Source organism: Conger conger, chromosome 18 (assembly GCF_963514075.1).
Source record: "Conger conger chromosome 18, fConCon1.1, whole genome shotgun sequence".
Lineage (NCBI taxonomy): Eukaryota > Metazoa > Chordata > Actinopteri > Anguilliformes > Congridae > Conger > Conger conger.
Window position 1 is genome coordinate 28168942 of NC_083777.1, and position 22293 is coordinate 28191234.

General features: G+C 47.1%; 1 protein-coding gene across 5 annotated transcripts in view; it reads left to right on the top strand.

The window, feature by feature from the left end:
- The window catches only part of thbs2a (thrombospondin 2a), a 51709-nt gene extending 33208 nt beyond the window's left edge, over positions 1 to 18501 (top strand). For 4 of the 5 annotated variants that reach the window (XM_061227706.1, XM_061227707.1, XM_061227708.1 and 1 more), the window contains 17 exons: positions 835 to 928; positions 2213 to 2383; positions 3918 to 4094; positions 4586 to 4759; positions 5300 to 5427; positions 6059 to 6211; positions 7883 to 8101; positions 8399 to 8506; positions 9025 to 9184; positions 10064 to 10182; positions 10402 to 10636; positions 14145 to 14372; positions 14902 to 15173; positions 15581 to 15678; positions 15786 to 15925; positions 16506 to 16536; positions 16802 to 18501. In XM_061227706.1, the coding sequence (XP_061083690.1) occupies positions 835 to 928; positions 2213 to 2383; positions 3918 to 4094; positions 4586 to 4759; positions 5300 to 5427; positions 6059 to 6211; positions 7883 to 8101; positions 8399 to 8506; positions 9025 to 9184; positions 10064 to 10182; positions 10402 to 10636; positions 14145 to 14372; positions 14902 to 15173; positions 15581 to 15678; positions 15786 to 15925; positions 16506 to 16536; positions 16802 to 16805 (2511 nt within the window). In that variant the 3' untranslated portion in view covers positions 16806 to 18501. The remainder of the gene's footprint in view (positions 1 to 834; positions 929 to 2212; positions 2384 to 3917; positions 4095 to 4585; positions 4760 to 5299; positions 5428 to 6058; positions 6212 to 7882; positions 8102 to 8398; positions 8507 to 9024; positions 9185 to 10063; positions 10183 to 10401; positions 10637 to 14144; positions 14373 to 14901; positions 15174 to 15580; positions 15679 to 15785; positions 15926 to 16505; positions 16537 to 16801) is intronic. The other variant, XM_061227710.1, reaches the window with a different exon arrangement.
- The last annotated feature ends 3792 nt before the right edge of the window (positions 18502 to 22293 follow it).

The following is a 22293-nucleotide window of genomic DNA, read 5'->3' on the forward strand; positions in this document are numbered from 1 at the left end:
GGAGGGGACAGGGCGTGGCCGAGGGGGGGAGAGGGCCTGGCAGGGGGTGTACACAGCCTGAAGGTCGACTTAAGGACAGGGCATGGAAAGAGGACCTGCATAATTGTTTTGGAGTCATATATATTTCAACATTTTACTGAGCTTGTCTGGTGTATTGGAACCTATGAAATACTCCCAAAAAGTGCAAACCCCTCCTTCTGGTCCTCTTAGTTGGCTCAATTACAGAAATCACCAGGCAAGATCACAGTAAAGTTACTGAATCCAAAACAATTACGCATTTGACCCAGGTCTGAAGAGGACAAAAACACTATTATGGATGTGGAAGGCTTCTCCCTCTTTTATAATGAAGTACACCTTTTCATCCCTGGAAGAGTCAGCTCTTTCAGGCAAATGACCATGACTGCCCTGGTGTAAAATCCAGCTATGACCAGTTTGAAATTACCACCTGCTAGCTGTTTCAAAGCATAGCTTGAGCTGGTCAAACCATGTTGAGTACGGAGCTGGTCTGAATGGGTCAACCAGATACCAGCTGTTTCAGAACATAGCTTGAGCTGGTCAAACCATGTTGAGTACGGAGCTGGTCTGAATGGGTCAACCAGATACCAGCTGTTTCAGAACATAGCTTGAGCTGGTCAAACCATGTTGAGTACGGAGCTGGTCTGAATGGGTCAACCAGATACCAGCTGTTTCAGAACATAGCTTGAGCTGTTTTTGTCAGCAGGGCGCACATCCTCCTGGACGCTAGCGTAGCCTCCAGCGATCTAACACACAGGGTGCAGTCAGGGAGTGAGCCGGGGTGGTAATCAGTAACAGCGCTGTTCCCCCTCTCCGCAGGAGTCGAAGATCGCGTGCCACCAGATCACGTGTCCCGCTGTGTCGTGTGCCAGCCCCTCCTTCATCGAGGGCGAGTGCTGCCCCGCCTGTCTGCGTGAGTTACGCTCCGTCCGTCACGCCCGCTTCGTCATCACACACCGTCCACCGCTGCCCACCGGTCGCCCCCCCCGCTTTCCTTCAGTCACGGGGGGGGCCCTTCACGCTGCGAAAAACACTGGTCACACTTTACTATACGGTTTCCGTGAATTGCCATGAACTGAGGTAGTTAAATACGACTGAGAAGTGAATCTTTACAGCTCTGTTAATGTATCTGTACGTCATTGAATTGATGTTAACAACTACATTAGCTATTGCGAATTCATATTGGGAAGAAAAGTCAGTCAGTTCATGTATTTGTTAATGGTTAACACATTATAAGTTCTTCCTACAGTTTGCTAATGTATAAATATTCATGGACAAATATGTTAGTTTGTTGTTGACAAATGCATTAACTAATGAAAAGTTAATTTAATGCTTAATCAATGTATTTGCCCATCATTAATTCATGTTAACAACTACAAAGGTTTATGCCAGTTCATGAACCTTATTGTGAAGTGTGACAAAAACGCTCTCGCATTCAGGTCCACATTAATGAAGTTTGAGTGCGCTTTTAAAGGCTTAATTTGAGAACAACATAGCAAGGGGCCACTGCCTTTGAAGGGTGAAGTGGATTCGTATGTATCCAAGTGTCATCCACCCACACGAACATACACACACTCACACACTCGCCCTTCTTTTTTGTCAACAAGCTATTTAATGTCAGGCTTCACTTTTGAGAAGGAGCCTTCAAGGATCATAAAACGCAGAATAAGTAACTCTCCCTGTTTAATAAGTTTTAATAACAGAGGGCTGTTATTGCAACAGAAATTGTGTGTCTTTAAGGGAAAACCGCACGGTTTATTGCCGTTATAATCCTCCAGCACTTAACTGCAAACACTAGCCATGCCCACGCTCTGAAGTGGTCACTTTGGACACGGGAGGATGATGTCATGTGAAAGACTAGCTGCAGGAATCATGGCCAGCAATTTTCTCACTGCTGCTAAACATAAACATTCCTGGAGAAACTTTGAATTGAGAGAGAGAGAGGCCTATATTCATATGGAAAAATAAGGCTATGTTAATTTATTTTCAAAGATATAAGGCACATTTTGAAGGATAATCTCAAGATGTTTTTCTCCATGTCTCCTTGTGTGTGTGTGTGTGTGTGCACATGTGTTTGTGTGTGTGTGTGTGTGTGTGGGTGTTTGTGTATATGTGTGTGTGTGTGTGTTTGTGCGTGTGTGTCCGTGCCTGCATGTGTGCATGCGTGCCTGCATACGCCTGTGTGTGCGTGTAACAGCGATGGACAGTGAGGACGGCTGGTCCCCCTGGTCAGAGTGGACTGAATGCACGGTCACCTGCGGCACGGGGACGCAGCAGAGAGGCAGGTCATGTGACGCCACCAGCAACCCCTGCGGCGGGCCCTCCATCCAGACCCGCAAGTGCAGTCTGGGAAAGTGCGACAGCCGCGGTGAGTTATGACATCATCAAACCCGCGCAACAAACATCAGCTAATCACTTAATACGATAGAACCACACTACTTTCTGCCTATACTACACTGCAAAATGGCATGCGACATAATACTACATAATTAACAATAATATGCATTAGCGCACAACCTTTACTGTATGCCATTTTACACTTTTTACACTTAAGTCTATTTTAAACTTAAGTGTCAGACGTCATTTACACTTAAGTGTCGGAAATCAAGTAGCATGGGCCATGTATGCTTGGTCACACAGAGGATGCACATATCCGGTATAAACCCTGTTTAAGTCGTACTCAGTATTACTGTGGATGATCTCATACTCCGTTTAAACCTGGCATCAGCCCAGAGTCTAATGCAACCTGACAGAGCCAGCGTGACAGGTAGTTATATTCATCACATGTCCAGTCATGGAAAATGCTTTAAACCATTTCAGCCTGTATGAGAGTGTGTGCATATGGTTCTGCGTGTGTACGCGCGCGCGTGTGTGTGTGTGCGTGTGTGCGTGTGTGTGTGTGTGTGTGTGTGTGTGTGAGAGAGGGGCGGTGTTCGAGGGTGGTGGTAATGACCCAGCTGCTGGGTCTGGAAGGGATGGCAGGAAAGAAGAAGGAAGAGAGGGAAGGATGGAGGGAGAAGCAGGAAAGACGTAGGGAGGAGAGAATTACTCGTGCCGTAGCGGAGAAGTAAGAGGGTGGGGTCAGGAGTGCAGTGGGGTGGGATCTGCTGAGCCACGATTCTCTGAGGTACAGAAGAATGGGGAGGGACGCTGTTGAACCCGACTTCCTGTGGAGAACAGCAACACGGGGGCGGGACATTTTTGACTGCTAGCTTTTCAGCGGGGCCCAGAACTGATGAGGTGGGGTTGGAGCTGTTTGGCAACCTCACACCGCTGACCACTGACTCCCCCGTACTGGGTGTGATAGGGGAACGAGATTTCTGGGGATGCATTAATCTCTATAAATAACACATCAGCCAATTTGGCTTTCACGGTGTGTGTGTGTGTGTGTGTGTGTGTGTGTGCATGTGTGTGCATGTGAGTGAGTGTGAGTGTGAGCGTGCGTGTCAGTGTGTGTGCGTTTTTTCCCCATACATCCAGCAGAGACTACTTAATGGCACAGTGATTAAGTGCTGTGTGTTCCTCTCTGGGATGTCCCGCTGCATTACACATGCTGGACATTTATTTCCACTAAAGTTCGCCCCTCTAGGAAGGATGGAGGCCAGGGAGGGAGGCCTGTATCCTGGGAGGAAGGGCTAGAAATCCGGGGTAGATCAGATCACACAGGAGAGGAGGATCCAGGGGTAATGTGAATGAGCTTTAGCCCCCCCCACCCTTTCCAGTCACAGAATAAAATTTTTTAACTCCTTAAAAACTTTCTCCTGGGACTCAGGATGTTAAATGAGAGTGGGGGGGGGGGGGGGTGAGAGGTTTTGTCTTAGTTTTGGAAAAACGATAAGAGGGGCTCATGTTTTTTGTGCCTGCGTTGTTTCATAATTTGCTCGGTTGAATGTGTGCCCCAGTTCGCCAGGACGGAGGGTGGAGTTTGTGGTCCCCGTGGTCCTCCTGCTCGGTGACGTGCGGGGAGGGTCAGATCACCCGAATTCGACACTGCAACGCCCCCGTCCCGCAGCTGGGTGGCAAGGACTGCCAGGGCAACGGCCGAGAGACCCAACGCTGTGAGGCCAAGCCCTGTCCCAGTGAGTCACCTCCTTTATATTCTTTATTTAGCTAATGCTTTTATCCAAAGCGATTTACAGGTGATTAGACTAAAGCTGGGGACAGTCCCCCCTGGAGCAATGTGGGGGTAAGGGCCTTGCTCAAGGGCTCAACAGTGTGTGTGGGTCTTATTGTGGCTACACTGGGGTCTGAACCACAAATCTTCCGGTGCCAGTCATGTACCACAGCTGCTAGACTACACAACCTTTTCTCACACAGATCCAGTTGACCATTGCCAAACTGGTCGGCCATACATACAGCCGATCTGATCACTATTATGTATTTGAAAGGAAGATGAGAATAATAAATTTCAGCACATTGCGTTGGAGATTTGTATTAAATGTTTGCTAAATAAAGCCTGATTGATTGATTGATTGATTGATTATAACTGCATGTGTAGTATTGCACGGCGTGCATCGCTCTTCCTGTATGTGTCACAAGCCCGTCTGATCACCTCTGCCCGTGTGTGTAGTCGATGGAAGCTGGGGTCCCTGGTCGCCGTGGGCAACCTGCTCGGTAACCTGCGGGGGCGGCGTGAGGGGGCGCAGTCGAGTGTGCAACAGCCCCCGGCCCCAGTACGGAGGGAAGAGGTGCAGCGGGGAGCCCAAATCCACCGACATCTGCAACAAGCAGGACTGTCCCGTGGGTGAGTGCCGCGCCCGACATGGGCTCACAGTCCAGCGTTTAACCCCCTCCTGACTGTGTGTTTCATTATTACATTATTGGCATTTTGGCAGACGCTCTTATCCAGAGCGACGTACAGTTGATTAGACTAAGCAGGAGACAATCCTCCCCTGGAGCAATGCAGGGTTAAAGGCCTTGCTCAAGGGCCCAACAGCTGTGCGGATGTTATTGTGGCTACACCGGGGATTAGAACCACCGACCTTGTGTCTCCCAGTCATTTACCTTAACCACTACGCTACAGGCTGCTGTTTCTCAAGCCCACTGTAACATTCACACCCCCACATTAGTCTTTTGGATTAATAATAATATTAATTTGGTTATTTAGCTGCCGCTTTTATCCAAAGCGACTTACAGTTGATTAGACTAAGCAGGGGACAATCCCGTCTGGAGTGATGTGGGGTTAAGGGTTTTCCTTCTGGGTCCCACAAATTCATCATAACCACTAGGATGCCCTGGGTGGAGTCTCCGTGCCCTGATCTTTTTCACCACGTTCTCCCGACAGACGGCTGCCTCTCCAACCCCTGCTTCGGGGGGTCGACATGCACCAGCGCTCCCGACGGGTCCTGGGAGTGCGGGCCCTGCCCCGTGGGTTTCCGTGGCAACGGCAGTTTCTGCGAGGACATGAACGAGGTGAGAGAGCAGCGCCGTGATTGGGCGAGGGCAGGAGAGCGGAGCAGACCTCAAAAGGCTCCGATTGGATATGCCCAGCCCTTGTGTTGGGCACCAAATTTATTGGAAAAAAATGAAATGATATTTTTATATACAGAAGTACAGACAGCTGCAAAGTAAAGACTCATGAGTCTGGGATTGAATGAACATTTGGCCTTAACCCTTATGTTGTCTTAAGGGTAAAAAAATAACCCTAACCCTAACTACAGGGCGGCCTGTAGCGTAGTGGCTAAGGTAAATGACTGGGACACACAAGGTCGGTGGTTCTAATCCCAGTGTAGCCACAATAAGATCCGCACAGCCGTTGGGCCCTTGAGCAAGGCCCTTAACCCTGCATTGCTCCAGGGGAGGATTGTCTCCTGCTTAGTCTAAGCAACTGTACGTCGCTCTGGATAAGAGCGTCTGCCAAATGCCAATAATGTAATGTAATGTAATGTAACTCAAACTGATGAGTGAAAGCACTTGGATTGGAGCCAATAACTGAAATCTCTCATTACTCTCTCTCTTTCTCCCTCTCTCCTTCTTTCCCTCCCCCCTCTCTCTCCCTCTTTCCCTCCCTCCCCCCTCTCTCCCTCTCGCTCTCTCTCCGCAGTGTGACATGGTCTCAGATGTGTGCTTCAAGGTGAACGGGTTCCAGCGGTGCATCAACACCAACCCCGGCTTCCACTGCCTGCCCTGCCCGCCCCGCTACAAAGGCAACCAGCCCTTCGGCATGGGCGTGCAGGCCGCCAAAAAGAACAAACAGGCGAGCCTCCCCCACTCCCCTTACTATACACAACTCCCTACACCACTCACCTTACAGTTAACCACCCCCTACACCACTTCCCTCACAGTTAATCACCCCCTACACCTCACTGCTTACTACTCACAACTCCCTACACCTCTCTCCTCTGAATTCAAATAAAATACACACTCTGCTCCCTTCCGCTTAAAACAACTGCAAAAAAATCTGAATTTATTTTGAATCTGCATTGACAGAATCACAATAATGTGGCTTCACATTGCAAGTTCTCACCTTTAAGCTTGAATACAGTTCTTATTCTGTCACCGCGGAGCTCATGGAGACTAGGCTAGGCTAAGTGACACGCCTTAGACTGGAATCACAGAAGAGGCACTCCAGAGCAAACATCTGCCCCGTACACCAACTCGTCCGGCATCCCTGCTTTTGGGATAGGGGCCTAACAGCTGCCTGTAGCGGGGCTCCAAAAGCGACCTGCTCAGGGCCACTTTAGGAAGTCAGACAGTGCAGCGACCGCCTCGCTAGGGAAAGAAAAGAAACAAAAACAACAGCTTAATGGATGGAACAGTGACTCCACGCTGGCAGGAGATCTCGATAACAACCCCATCTCGACGGACGCGCCAAGGATCGCCGGGACTGCCTCTGTGAGCCCCAGGATCCCCGCGTTCCCGCGGAAACGAAACCCGCGAAGGTTCCCGGTCTTTTTTCGCGAAGCGTGTGATCGACGCGGCAGGCCCGGGGGCCCTGATCCACATCTGTCTCCTTCTGGACTCCAGCTTGCCCAAATATGTTTCATCCCGGGCCCTGGCGGGGCGCTGAGCACCCTGATGGAGTGCCGTGGAGAGGGAGCGGTAACTTCCAAAGCCTTCGGCTCCGCTGTTTGATGTCGACAAGGGGTCGGGCCGGCAGGCTCTGGTTTAGCTTACAAATAGGCTCGAAAAAAGAAAAAAAAGAGAAGTGAGGGTTCTGTTTCATGGGCTTCCAAAATGCATTCTTCCATTCGATCCTCAAGCAATGCGCAGAAGAAAGACAGAAAAAGCAGGCTATTCCAAAACCTGGTTTGGAGGAGCATAATGGTGGGGGAAACTTTTGGGATGACTTGCTGAGGAAGCCCGAGACAAGCGCGTGTGCCTGTGTATTCTCAATGGAAGGCCATCGGCTTGGGAATCTTCCATACCCCGTCAAACGGGCAGCAAACCCGCGGAAGCTACAGCGAGAGTGCGACTCTTCATGAAGGTGATTCACGGACCTCTTCACGAAGACGATTCAACCCTCTCCCTCTGGTACCTGCCATCTTCCGGGGTCCGTAATCGGAGGCGGTAAACTCAAGCCTCGGTTCCTCGAAGGCTTGGCCCTCGCGTTCCCCCCGTTATTACATCACTCCCAGAGAGAATTGTGCGATCGCCGGTTGTGCGAATTCGAGGGCCAGCACTGCACAAGGGGGCCGCGATAAAACCAGAGGCTGACGTAACTCCTGGCGTTGCGCTGCGTTCCCGTTTCACACGAGGAGAGCGCACTCACGTAACGGACGCCTCACTAATGCTCCTCTGAGCGCCGGACTCCCGGATAGACGCTCGTATATCTGCCTCTACGTATGAATACTGAAAAATTCAGCCGATAAATGAACTCTCTCTCGCTCTCTTTCTCTTTGTCTCTCTACTTCTCTCTTTCCCGCAGGTTTGCGAGCCAGAGAACCCCTGTAAAGACAAAACCCACAGCTGCAACAAGCACGCCGAGTGCATCTACCTCAGCCACTTCAGCGACCCCATGTACAAGTGTGAGTGCAAGATCGGCTACGCCGGCGACGGCCTCATCTGCGGGGAGGACCCGGACCTGGACGGCTGGCCCAATCAGAACCTGCCCTGCACCTCCAACGGAACCGTTCACTGCAAGAAGGTACCCACTCTACATGCAGTACACCGTACGCTGCGGCCAGGCGTCCATGTTGTTTACAAATTACCTGCAGAAGTAAATGGGTGTGCATATAGTATCCAGCTTTTTTATTTTCTCTGTGTGAGTGGGTGTGTGGGTGTGTGTTTGTGTGTCTGTTGTGAGCATATGTGTGTATGGGTGATGTGTGTGTGTGTGTGTGGCAGAATATGACAGGAAAAAACAGGAAAACATCTCTCAAAGAACAAGTGCTTTAATTGAAAAAAGTTCAATTTAATTGTCCTCTTTTTTTCAACATTGTAGGACAACTGTCCCAACCTTCCAAACTCCGGGCAGGAAGATTTCGACAAGGACGGACAAGGCGATGCCTGTGACAAGGACGACGACAACGACGGAATTGAGGATGAAAGGGTGAGAACACATTAACTCTAAATAAGATAAAAATGCACCATTGACCCACCAGCCATTGAATTATTCCTCATTCCTAATCCAGAGTGGCTCAGTAGCAGCTGTGGGTTACTGTGACTGCTGATTTTCAATGTCCCAGGCGGGCCATAGTTCCCCATATAATGGACTGACTGGAGTGTGAACCGCTTTAAACAAAATGGCTGACACCAAGGCTGTAGACCATTATAGAGGGCACTAACGGGCCCTTTGAGACAGAGCCAATATCATCCCCCATCACAAATTAAACTCAGATTTGTACTGCTATGAGTTTTACTTTGCTTTGTTATTATTGTTTTTGATATTTGGCCCAGAGAACGGTATTGTTTTTGATATTTGTCCCAGGGAATGGGATGTTCATTCCAGATTTTCTGGAAAGCAAGAGAAAGCTGCTTTCTACTTACAGTAATTACTTACAAGAGGGATGTCTGTAAAGATGTTTTCTTTCTTTTTTTCTCTTTGTTTTTTTTATTATTTATTTTTAGGACAACTGCGCCCTGCTGTACAACCCTCGTCAGTTTGACTACGACAAGGACGACGTGGGCGACCGTTGTGACAACTGCCCGTACGAACACAACCCTGCCCAGATCGACACGGACCACAACGGCGAGGGCGATGCCTGTGCGGTCGATATCGACGGCGATGGTGCGTGAGCCACTCGACTCAACGACCACTAGTGTCATTGCTTGTTACATATGATTTTCATTTCGTGTTATCTGTTATGAAATGGTGGCAGCTTTCAGATCAGTTAGTTCCACTCCTTTTAAGTCTACCCTGCTGAAAAAAAAACAGCTCAAGCTAGGTTTTTAAACAGCTGGTAGCTGGTTGACCAGTTCAGACCAGCGCCTAGATGGACATGGTTTCACCAGCTCAAGCTATGTTTTGAAATGGTAGATGGTTGACCAGCTACCAGCTCAGACAAGTTACCAGCACTAGCTGGTTGACCAGCTCAATTTTCAAGCTGGTCAAGCTGGCATAGCTATATTTTACAGCAGTGTAATTGATATCAGACCAGTCTTATTGCTCCTAGTATCTGTGGACTGGGAAAAGTTACATATAGAGACATTATTCATTTAACTGCAACTGCGTACGTGTGTGTCATCCATTATACTTCAACTGAAACCACATTCCACGGCACAGAAATGAAACTTGAGGCAAGCTCCTTTTGAAAGATGGGATGGACATTATCTCTTATCTTAACTACTTAATGATGAAGAAATGGTTATAAACGATTGGCCGCCGGCTAATAAATGACTGTGCTTTAGGTAAATACAGTACCTGCAATATATCATGGTAAATGAATGTCACTAGTGTTATTGGTGAAGAAATATGGTACCGCTGGCAGTCAGCGTTCCCAGTGCTGGCTTTTTCAAGAACTCTCGCATTCCTCCGATGACATTACAGTGATGGACTGTTCATTTTCCTCCCAGGCAGTGGCAACCTGGCACACGTGCCCGTAGGTGTGTTCCGTATCACACACACACCCGGTTGACTCCTGACTGCCGTGTTTTTAATTTCCTTCAGAAATTCTCAACGAGGAAGATAACTGCCCCTACGTGTACAACACTGACCAGAAGGACACTGACCTGGACGGGGTGGGCGACCAGTGCGACAACTGCCCTCTGATGCACAACCCTGACCAGGTGAGAGTCTGTGTATCTGCAGAGTATTCCAGAAATGTCCATTCCATGCATGAGAAATTAATATGAAATCAGAGGAATCGGGGCAATGAATCAAAATTAAGGCCTCTGTAAAGAATTGTTTTTTTGGGAGAACTGCCCACTTCTTCCCTACTTGGAGATGTTGCTTACCAGTACTGGGAGACATTTTAAATGTAACTGCCCGGCCCGTTCCCCACGCAGACCGACACCGACAACGACCTGGTGGGAGACCAGTGCGACAACAACCAGGACATCGACGAGGACGGCCACCAGAACAACCAGGACAACTGCCCCTACATCCCCAACGCCAACCAGGCGGACCACGACAAGGACGGCAAAGGAGACGCCTGTGACTACGACGACGACAACGACGGCATCCCCGACGACAAGGACAACTGCCGGCTCGTCCCCAACAGAGACCAGCGGGACTCTGACGGTGAGGGACCAGGGGTTAGGGGACCGGGGGGCCGGGGGGGAAAGGGGCGCCGACTGACTGTCTGTGTGGGATGGGGGATCTGGACCCTGTGATTGAGGGGTTGCTGGTTTAAGTCCCAGAAAAGCTATGTTGCTGCTGCCGCAGCTGCACTCTTGAGATCAGGTAGTTAACCTGAATCACTCAACAAAATATGCAGCTGCAGAAATTTATAGTGAGAAGAATTTAAGGCCAGGAACATCTGTTTAGATAATAAATAATGTAATACAAACAATAGCAGGAGGCCATTTCGATCACCCCAGATATATAGCAGCGAGTGTCTTCCTCCTGTGTATATGTGTGTATCCAGGACAACACTGTTTATTGTTCTTAGCAATAGGTAAATCATCTGAAATTACTCTAGCAGACATGGTTGAATTTGCATGCAATAAAATAAATATACTAGATATGGGGCTTTAAAATTAGAAAAAAAAACTATTACAATTTTTTTTTTAATCTATAAAAAACTGCTGATAGAAATGTAAAATTCTGGGCTTTCAAAATAGTGGTTTGGCCCTGGATTGTGACATAATCATATATCATATAAGCAATTTACACTTCTGGATTTTAACGGCGGTAAAAAAGATGAAATGCCATGCTCAGCATAACAAGGTCATATGTCTCACACACCCCACACCCCACCAAAACTGAGCCCTATGTTCCTGCAAAAGCATGCCAGTTCCTGGACAGCATCTGTTGGTCTGTTTACAAATCCAGAAGGCAGAAAAATCATTTTTTCTAAGGGCAGCAAATGGCAAAGCAATCGCAGGCTGACCGCTAAACGTCTGAGACTCTGTGGACCAGATGATAGGTGCGTGTTGTTCATGAAACCACTTGTGCGAAAACAAAAATATGCCACCGCAATCAGACGGAGCGCAATCTTCCGCCGCGAATTGACCCGACTCGAGATTTATTTATTTTTGAAAGAGTTGGTTTTTTTTTTTTTTTTTTTTTCGTGAGAAAGCCGTAAAAAAAGCGGTGAGCGAAATCACCGCTGGAGAAGCCGGGGTCAGGCCAAGCAGACGCTGGAGAGCAGGCCAGGCCGTAAGTCAGGGATTTTCCAGTAAACACCGGAACATTCCGGGCTCTTACCGCCAGCTCTGCGGGATGCCCTCCCCCCCCCGAGGCTCTCTGTCTCGCACACCTGCGCAGAAACTGCGCCTCACCTCCGCGACTGCACACGGGCAGCAGCACTCACTGCGGAAAGAATCAGCTCAGGCTAGCTTTTGAAGCAGCTGGTAGTTGGTTGACCAGTCGAGACCAGCTCCATACTCAATATGGTTTAGCTGGTTGACCAGTTGCGACCAGCTCCCAGCTCAACATGGTTTAGTTGGTTGACCAGTTCAGACCAGCTCACAGCTCAACATGGTTTTGCTGGTTGACCAGTTGGGACCAGCTCCCAGCTCAACATGGTTTAGCTGGTTGACCAGTTGAGACCAGCTCCCAGCTCGACATGGTTTAGCTAGTTGACCAGTTCAGACCAGCTCCCTGCTCAACATGGTTTAGCTGGTTGACCAGTTCAGACCAGCTCTCAGATCAACATGGTTTAGCTGGTTGACCTGTGCAGACTAGCTCCTAGCTTGACGTGATTTGACCAGCTCAAGCTATATTTTGAAACAGCTGGTAACTGGTTGACCAGCTACCAGCTAAGACAAGCTACCAGTACTAGCTGGCTGACCAGCTTATGCCCAGCTAGACCAGCTTCATGACAAGCTTGGCCATGCCGATTGACCAACTCATACCCAGCCAGAACAACTTATGATCAGCTCAATTTTCAAGCTGGCATAGCGGAAATTTTACAGCAGGGCAGGCATACATGCGTGCTCACACACCATACGTGCACGCACATGCACAAAACACGCACACATGTGAATGTACATGCACGCATACCTACGCACATACTTACACGTGTACACGCATGCAGAAGCACACAGTAGTCTCTGTGCATTCCATGCGATTCGCCCTCATTCTCTTGTCATCCAATCAGAATGGAATGTCCCTTACTGTAGTAGCCTGTCCGGGCACTTGGGGGGACAGCGGTGATGATTTGTGATTGGCTGTAATAGGCAAAATCTCCGGGCGCTGAAGCAGAGCCGGGAATGATACGGAAACATCCAGGCTTCACGCGCACGTACCGTACATGGAAGCAGGGAAGCTGGGAATCTCCCATCGGATTGCCGCTACACGCTTTTACACTATGTCTGAAGTTAAGCAGAGTCAGGTCGTAAGGCAGGATGCTGGGCCCAGGGCCATTGTGAATGCTATATGATATCAGCATTATACTAAATAAATTCAGCTGCCAATGAGGACATAATTCTCATCGACATTAACTCTGTTATTTGGTGACAAAGTTACCCCAACATGTTAATGCCTTACTCCTGGTCCTGGAGAGCTGCACACAAGTGTTACATTACATTACTGGCATTTGGCAGACGCTCTCATCCAGAGCAAGGTACAGTTGATTAGACTAAGCAGGAGACAATCTTCCCCTGGAGTAGGGTTTAGGACCTTGCTCAAGGGCCCAACAACAGATCTTATTGTGGCTACACCAGGGATCGAACCACCGACCTTGCGGGTCCGAGTCATGTACCTTAACCACTACGCTACAGGCCGCCCCTTACCTTGAGGAAAGTGGATTTGGCTTGTGAGCATAACTGGAAATGATTTGTTGGAAGGAAGCATCTATGCCAGGTGCCTTCCCACTTTTCCCACGCGGTGTTAATTTGAGAGGCCCGAGTCAGGCAGAACAACAACAATGCACTGGGCAGAATGAGCTTCCTCTTGTGAGGCTGTTTTATTGAGGGCTAAAAGTTAGCACGAAGAGCCAGCCTTGGGGTTTTCGGTTTCAGTGTGCCGCGCCTGTTTTTAATAGACTTCACATTCTAATACAGTTACATGTATCAAATGAGAAGATGGCTGATATTTCTTATTGCACTTGGCGCAGGATGTTGAATTCAAGCTAGGTTCGCTTGTTGGAATTGTTTTTTTTCCCCATTAATTTTAATGAAATCTCACCGTAGGCCAGAACTATGTCGTTGTAGCCTCTCCGATTGCTTTTCAGAAAGGAGATCTTAAAGTCAGATTACCAAAGCTTTAAATTATGCCGTCTCAATAACCCTTCCAACAAAACAACCATGTAAATATACCAGCATACTGGTAATCAGTTGTGGATTTTTTGAAGCTGTGCCCAGATTGAACAACTTTGACCCCTAACAAGGTCAAGTCGGGCTAACTGGGGTTTGCTGCTTGCTGATATTAAGCCTGATGTCTTTTTCCTTACATAATTAAATTACTCATTGACATTTGACTGATTAGTTTGAAATGTCGGGCCTTTGTTGAGGGAATATTATTAGAACACAGAGCTTAAACTGGGGTTCCCCTTCACACACACACACACACACACACACACACGTGTAATGGCCAGCCGATATTTCCGACTGACGTTCGGCATCCCGGTCTCTTCCCTCGATAGGAGACGGCAGGGGAGATGCCTGCAAGGACGACTTCGACAACGACAACATTCCCGACATCTTCGACGTCTGCCCCGAGAACAACGAGATCAGCGTCACCGACTTCAGGAAGTTCCAGATGGTGCACCTGGACCCCAAGGGCACGGCCCAGATCGATCCCAACTGGGTGGTCCGGCACCAGGGCAAGGAGCTGGTGCAGACCGCCAACTCTGACCCAGGCATCGCAGTGGGTGAGTCACACAGCGCTGCTCACATGTATATTGTACATGGTGGAATAGCTTGCCAGGACATGTAGTGGACATGGAGGAGTTTTTCCAAGACCAGGTTTGATACAGTGCAAGATACTATTTGGCTTTTAGGCGAACTAAGCAGTAGGTATAATTTAGTGGTTGGAAAAGGCGAGCATTGCTGGGCTGAATGGCCATTGTTATGTCAAGTTATGTTAAGTTATGTTATGTTTCCCCTAGGGTTATTTTTCCGGTTAGTGGTGGCTCATATGGTAGGCTGGGGGCACTACATTTTCTCATGTAGAGAAAGGTTCTCAAAAATATTAGAATGCTAGACATCTGACACAGGAAAAAATTATCGCTTTTAAGACTACACTAAATTGGCTATTGAGCAATCGGCTAAGCTGGTCTGAACTGGTCAACCAGCTGTTTCAAAAAGCAGCTTGAGCAGTTTTTTTTTCTTCCGCAGAGATGTAATAATTCGGTATAGAACGTGAGGAGTTGACGTTACCGTCTCTCGCCCCCCCTGTAGGTTTCGATGAGTTCAACGCCGTGGACTTCAGCGGCACGTTCTACGTGAACACGGACCGGGACGACGACTACGCGGGCTTCGTGTTCGGCTACCAGTCCAGCGGCCGCTTCTACGCGGTGATGTGGAAGCAGATCACCCAGACCTACTGGGAGGACAAGCCCTCCAAGGCCTTCGGCATCTCCGGCGTCTCGCTCAAAGTGGTCAACTCCACCACGGGCACCGGCGAACACCTGAGGAACGCGCTGTGGCACACGGGCAACACCCCAGGACAGGTGAGCGTCGGGCAAACGGCCACACCCTGTAACTCACTTCCCTTCGTCAAGTGCCATATCCCAGTGATGGAATCTAGACCGATTTAGACATCTGGAGGGCTGTACATCTGAGACTGAGAGATGTTTTGACAGAAACAGACTAATTTAGCCCCAATTTCTGGATATAGCCTCCAAGTTGGCCAGAAACCTTTCACTTTTCAACCAAATATAGGCAGGTTTTCACCTAGGTAGATATGTAGGTCTAGAGACATCAAGCTATCGAGACGTTCAGGTGATTCAAGTAAACAGTCTTGTCCCAAATCTGTACCGTGATCCACTAATGGTTTCTTCCACACTGTGGTACAAGAAAAGAGTTCCTCCCTACTGTGGTTCTTGAATGCGTTTCCTGTTTTCTGAATGCCCTTCAGGTCCGCACCTTGTGGCACGACCCCAAGAACATCGGCTGGAAGGATTACACCGCCTACAGGTGGCACCTGATCCACAGACCAAAGACCGGCTTCATTAGGTGAGGAATCTCCCATCATGCACCGACCGGACTCGGTCATGTGGCCAGCAGAATTCATCGTGGAAGGAACGGGGGAGTTGACCGCGCTTTTAATCTGTCATTTGCAGGGTGGTGGTTTACGAAGGAAAGGCCATCATGGCCGACTCGGGTCCCATCTACGACACAACCTTCGCCGGCGGGCGGCTAGGGCTGTTCGTCTTCTCCCAAGAGCTCGTCTTCTTCTCCGATCTCAAATACGAGTGCAGAGGTGAGCATCAGATGCCCCGTTTTCAGTAACACGCGTAGAAACAGTCACCTGAACACTTCGGCCCGTTGAACACGGCCAACACACAACAAAGCTAGGTGGCCATGTTGGGACATTAGATTTCAAAACAGTTATTTATTTATGACTTGCCGTGAATCTTCTGGACTGCTATCCACTGTGTGCATATCTAATTAGATAGACAATTACAGGTGATTAAAATATCACTTTGGCTCAGTCTGTTCATTTTAACTGTGACAACTCAATGATATAACCACTGAAAGTACCTCTTATGCTGACATTTTAATGTATTATGAGTCATGATCATCTATCAGTTTTTCTTCTAAAAGGGAATATTGCAGAGGACAGTAGCTTTCAGTTTATCATATAGTACAGCTATAGTACAGTGTTCCTACTACATTAAAGTAATTTTATTCAATTGTGGAATTAAAATGATTTATCTGCACTTTGTGGGCAATTGTTATTTTAGCCATGAAGACAACATAAACATTTTAAGCGTCTTTGAGTACCTTGAAAAGAGGTCTAGAAATAAAATGTATTATATAAACTTTCTTTCAACTCTCAGATAATCCGGATCTTCCCTCTATGTTCAAAAGGTAATGGTGGCAGGGCGTGTCTGTTCTATGTTGGCGGTTGTGACATGTGTCATTTGTGCTTGTCGTGTCCCGGTCTTGTGCTTAAAAAGGCTGTTAATGTCTCCTAAGTTCACAATTGTTTGAGTATGGGAATGCTGCTTTTCACGCACATTGTCCTGCACGGATTGCTTCATGTTTCCTTCAGGCTTTTCAATAGTTTTTTTTTTTCTTGATCAAATAGTTCTGTGTTTGTAATATGCAATGCGTTTTTTGCCTTTTTCCTTAGATAACTGAGCTGCATTTGATTTTGGAACGGATGCAGTGCTGCATAGGCTCACCTCAATCACTTCCTGGTCATCGAGCCCTTCCCCTTTGCTGGCTCAACCAATCAGATGGAGCGTCACAACCTCAGGGCCCAATCCATGCTCTCTGCTCTACCAATCAGAAACCAATCAGAGGGAAGAACCATTTTTGCCTCATGTGTTTGACACACCCTTAAACATTAAATGTAGTATTTTTTTTTTTAGATATGCACCAAATTTTGGTTGGGGGGGATCATGCAAAACATGTACATTGTCATTGTTTTAAAGAGATCATTAGAAGTACAACCACTTTTGCAGTTTTTTTTTGTACTGTTAATTTTTATTTTATTTTATCCGCATCACCTTCATTCACTCCTGTTATAAGAACATCTTGTGACCAGGTACAAGAGTTGACAAATATTAGTTCACAACATTATTTAGAAGCTTTTGGTCTGTAAATCTAAGAAGGCAAAGCTGAGGTAACGTCTCTCCACCTCACAAACAGCTTGGTGAAATCCACATTCAGTGGCTTTGCTTTCCCTATCTCTCCACACAGCAGCATCGATCTTAATTGCACAAATAGCTTTTTATCATTACCACATTGTTTCCTGCCATCTTGAATATGTGCCTTTTTAAAGGTTAGTTTGTTGTGTGTTTTAGTTGGTTTCTATACCCAAAGAGGGATCCTTTTCAAGCAAGTGTTTTTTTTTAAAAAGAGTATTATTGCCAGGAGGATGAAGATGTTTATATTTAGAGTGTATTATAATTTCTTCTGTAAATTATTTATGTTTTTCTTCCAACATTAAAAATGATTTGTTGATTTTTTTTTTTAATAGGTTTTTTTCTTTTTTGTTGTTGTTGCTGCCAGATTGTAAATACTTATTTATTTGTTCACACTGACGAAATTTCACAATTGAAGTGCAAACAACTAAAACATTTTCCAAACATCAAGACCAAATACACTTTAAAGACATTTTTCGTTGGGAATGCTACTTTGCGCATTGCTTGATCAATATATTCGCCTGATAAGCATTACATTACAGCTGTGCCACCTTTATCCTTAGAACCTGCAAGACAAAAACAAAACTACTTTACGGTTTATTTTTGCGCGGTTGGAAGCAGACTGTGACTGCACCAAAATGCCAGGTCTATAGCGAGTGCTACATCAACACTGTGACTTTAAGAATGTTCGCTGCAGAAATGTTAAGTGTAAAAGCTGTGCTGATTTCATTGGCCAGTGGTCATATATCATTGAGGCAGAGCATTGTGGGACGGAGAAAGTGTCAGATGGGATGCAGCCATAACATTTTAATGCGAGTAAATATTGAACCAATGTCAAGAGCCCATTTTGATGGAGCAGACAGATGTTCGTTTGTATTTTTACCTTGCCAGAAATTAAACCCTGTGCAGTAATTAAAAGCATTGTAACTTTAGAGGTACCTCTCCTGAATAGGCTGAATCATATGGATCAAGACATTGGCAATGTAAACTAGACTGGTTTTGTTATGTATAGCATTATTGTTTAATAGCTAGCATATTATATTTTGTGTTTTGTATGATATTTTGTGATGCACAAATGTAAATTCTTTCTGATATCCTTGTTTGATATACATTTTTAAAACAAATGTGCAAGTGTTAAGAGATTATCTTGTTTCATAAATAAATATTTTATATGTCATTCTAATGATGATTATTACTATTATTATTATTATTATATTATTATTATTAGGGGTCCAAGCAGCGAATAAATTATTATAATGAGTAGTCAGGCTTTATAATAACAGGTAAAGCTGTTCTCCCCAGACTAGATTCAGAGGTAATTTGCTTCAAGCTGCAGTACATTTGTAAACTTATATTATGAATGCATACAATTTCAGAGAAATATACTTCCATCCATCATCATCTGAACCCGCTTATCCTGAACAGGGTCACAGGGGGGCTGGAGCCTGTCCCAGCATACATTGGGTGAAAGGCAGGAATACACCCTGGACAGGTCGCCAGTCCATCGCAGGGCACACACACCATTCACTCACACACTCATACCTACGGCCAATTTAGACTCTCCAATCAGCCTAACCTGCATGTCTTTGGACTGCGGGAGGAAACTGGATTACCTGGAGGAAACCCACGCAAACACGCAAACTCCACACAGAGAGGCCCCGGCCGATCGGGATTCGAACCCAGGACCTCCTTGCTATGAGGCAGCAGTGCTACCCACTGCACCACCCTGCATTTTGGGTATTCTTTATGTTTTTACCTAACATACGCGCACACATGCACACAAATAAAAACATTCGGTTGACTCATGAGGCAGCTGGAAGTGTTTTATTTATCTTCGGAAATGAAACGTCACAATAATCAAAACCATGGGAAGGGAAAGGGACAGAAATTTAAGACGTACCCTGGAAAATGCTGGGATGTCGGGTGATGTCATGCATTGCATCAGGGCAGCCGATGGCCGTGCCATCACGTCAACAGCATTGAGATCATACATCAGCAATGAGGGAAGCCATCATTCTAGAAGATTCTCCTATTTCTAAACACCCTGCTTCCAGCCCAGGATGGCCCGATTCACAGAACGTAAGGCAGACTCCCCTAATTTTATGCCAAAGAGACATAGTTTATAAACCTCATTTGTCAATAGCTTTTATTATTATATAATGACCATTATATAATGATATTGTACCTTTGTAATGCAATATCTAGTTTCGAGTGCTGACTGCTGGTCTTACGTGTAGCTTAGTAGAGTTTGACGTCAACTGAAAAACCTATAGAGCTTATGTTTCTGACACGGCATTCTTTCATCCCATGTGATGCATTTGGGCCAAAAATTAAAGATAACTTGTCCAAGCTAACTAGCTCCATGAGTGAACTGCACTGTACAAACCTAATAGATCACTCGTGTCCTGCTATCAATATCATCTCCTTCTGAGAAAACCAAGTCTCTAAGGGAGTGATATATAGCCATAACGTGATCCGATTTTTTCAACACCTCTGGCAAATTCCCGTTCCACAGTTCAAGAGGATGCAGGTGGTTGAGCACTTTTCAAAAACGAGTGCAGATCCTCAAGTTCCTTCGAAAGAAAGTGGATTTATGGTTTCATTTATGATTTATGGTTGCCTGGCAACCTCTGAGTATAGATAAAGGCCTACTTGGTATGAAAAGCTTGGTGTGATGCACTGTCGCATAGCAAAAAAAACGATATATTTTATAATAAATTTTAAGAGCTTAGTATATTTAGGGAGAGGCTGGGTAGTATAGACCAGGAAGGGGTGAGTAGAAGGAGTATGTTTAAAATTTTTTGGGGGGAGGGGTTTGGGGTATGAGAATTAAAGAAGGGTAATGGAAAATGATCTGCATTTATATAGCCCCTTTATCGGAAATGCTGTACCTTTTATGCTTCTCATTCACCCATTCACACACATACACTCACACACACACACACCAACGGCGACTGGCTGCCACACAACCACACTTACCGGCTGAGCCCCTAGTAAGTAATAAGTAATAAGTAAGAAGTGGGGTTGCAGCAGGACGGCGGGGTGGGGTGGGCTGGGCTGGGTCAAGGTGGCCAGATTACATGGGACGCAAGTAAGGGGCCGTGACTAAGGGATTGGGAGGCGTGGTCACGGGGAACAGGACCGTGCGGTTTCCCCGGAATGCTGAGCGGTTTCCCCGGAACGCCGTGCAGTTTCCCAGGAACGCTGAGCGGTCTTCCCGGAAGCCGGTGGGCGCTCGTCGCGGCCGGCCCGCACACGTGGAGGACACCGCAGGCGGGGAATCCGTCGGTCGCCGAGAGGCCCTGGCAACAGGCCCGGGCCCTAACCCTGCGGGGGAGCGAGGGCCTGCCGGGAGACGGGTCACATGACCCGGCGACTCCGGCCGGCTGCTTTTCCGCTCGCGGCGCGGGCGAGCCAACAGAGCATCCAGCTCCTTAAAAAAAATAAAAAATAAAAAACCCACATGTGTTTTCACTTCTCGAAAGGCCTTACCTGCAGTTCAAACTTAGAAAACAAGTGTGCGGTTTTGTTTGATCCTTATTTATTTTTTTGTTTTATTTTTTGTTAATGGCTGGACCCAATTAGGTTAGTACACAAAAGCGTCCCTGATTTTTCTCACCGGAGAAAAAATGTGAGAAAAGCAATGCGCAACACTTTCACAACTTTCACCGCTCCCAATATCAACCCCCACCCCCCCGGCCTCTTTGAGCCGGAGTAGCCGTAGACTTATGGTCATGAGTTTATCGCTTTAATGCTAGCCGAATGGAGCGGAATAAACTGTGTGCGTTTGGGAGGTCTGATGTCGCTGGAGCAGAAACAAGCCCCTTCCTGAGACGCCGCGGAGAGCCAGACGCACGCACCTCCGGCCCCCATCCGTCAAGCGGAGACACTCCCGACCAAACGCCGGGTCAGTTCGGAAGAAGCTCCGCACCCTGTGATGTGCCCTGAACTCAGAGGGGTGTGAAATACCTGCCCTTTGCCCCCTAGCCCTGAGAACAACACCACCTCCACTGCCCCCCCCCCCCCCATCATTACTTCATAGGATTCATGGGTCTTGCTCATCTTCCCCTACTCCTGTGCCATCCCCCTGGAAGCCATCATTCGTTCGACTAAGGTCCAGATAAAAGTTCCCCTACCCCATCCCACCCCTCCAATCCAGTCACTACCAACCCCCCCCCCCCCCCCTTCCCCCTCCCGTAACCCTAACCCCGCTAGCTCTGTGCATGTCTCACACTTCCTTCTGTTTAACCACCACCCCCCTTCCTCCCACCCCACACTGGGACAGGAGCTGTACTCTAACACAGAGGTCTTTCTCTCGCTCCCTTGGACAGAGCAGATGGGGGATAGCACAGCAGTATGCATTACACATTCTCTAAGAAGTCTAAGAAGACAAACGCGCTGCAAATTCCTCAAACGTTAAACAAACTTTGGTTCGCCGTTTTAACAGCCTGGATCAAACGGGAACAGTAAACAACAAAAGAAAAGGAAGTTTTAGGGCTCTTAGCAACTGCACTGCGATAAACTTCCAAAAGTCTATCTAAAAAATATGTAAAAACATAGTCATATTAAGGGTGTGTAATATTGAGAAATAAGCATTAATCTATCCAATAGAGTCATCGCCAGGGAATGTAAACTTGGTAACCAGGGGGACTTTCATAACACTCTGCATAAACAAACAAGAATAAATAAGACCAGGAACAATATGTGCTCCAAAAGGAATTACCCATTTTTATTTCACTTTTTTCGAACAAGAGCTCTATTCCACAAAACAAAATGGAGACTTGCCCCCTCATGAACACAGCTCTTACTCCAAGTTCCCAGAATCCTTTACCGACGGCTTTGTCTTCTGTGTCAGCAGGAGAGGCTAATGGGGGAGCCCTTTGCTTAGTAGACAGCAAGAACCTCGTAAAGACCACAGTGTAGTCAGCGTGTAGGCAGTTTGCTAAAAAAAAGTGGCTCTGTCGTTTGAAATAAA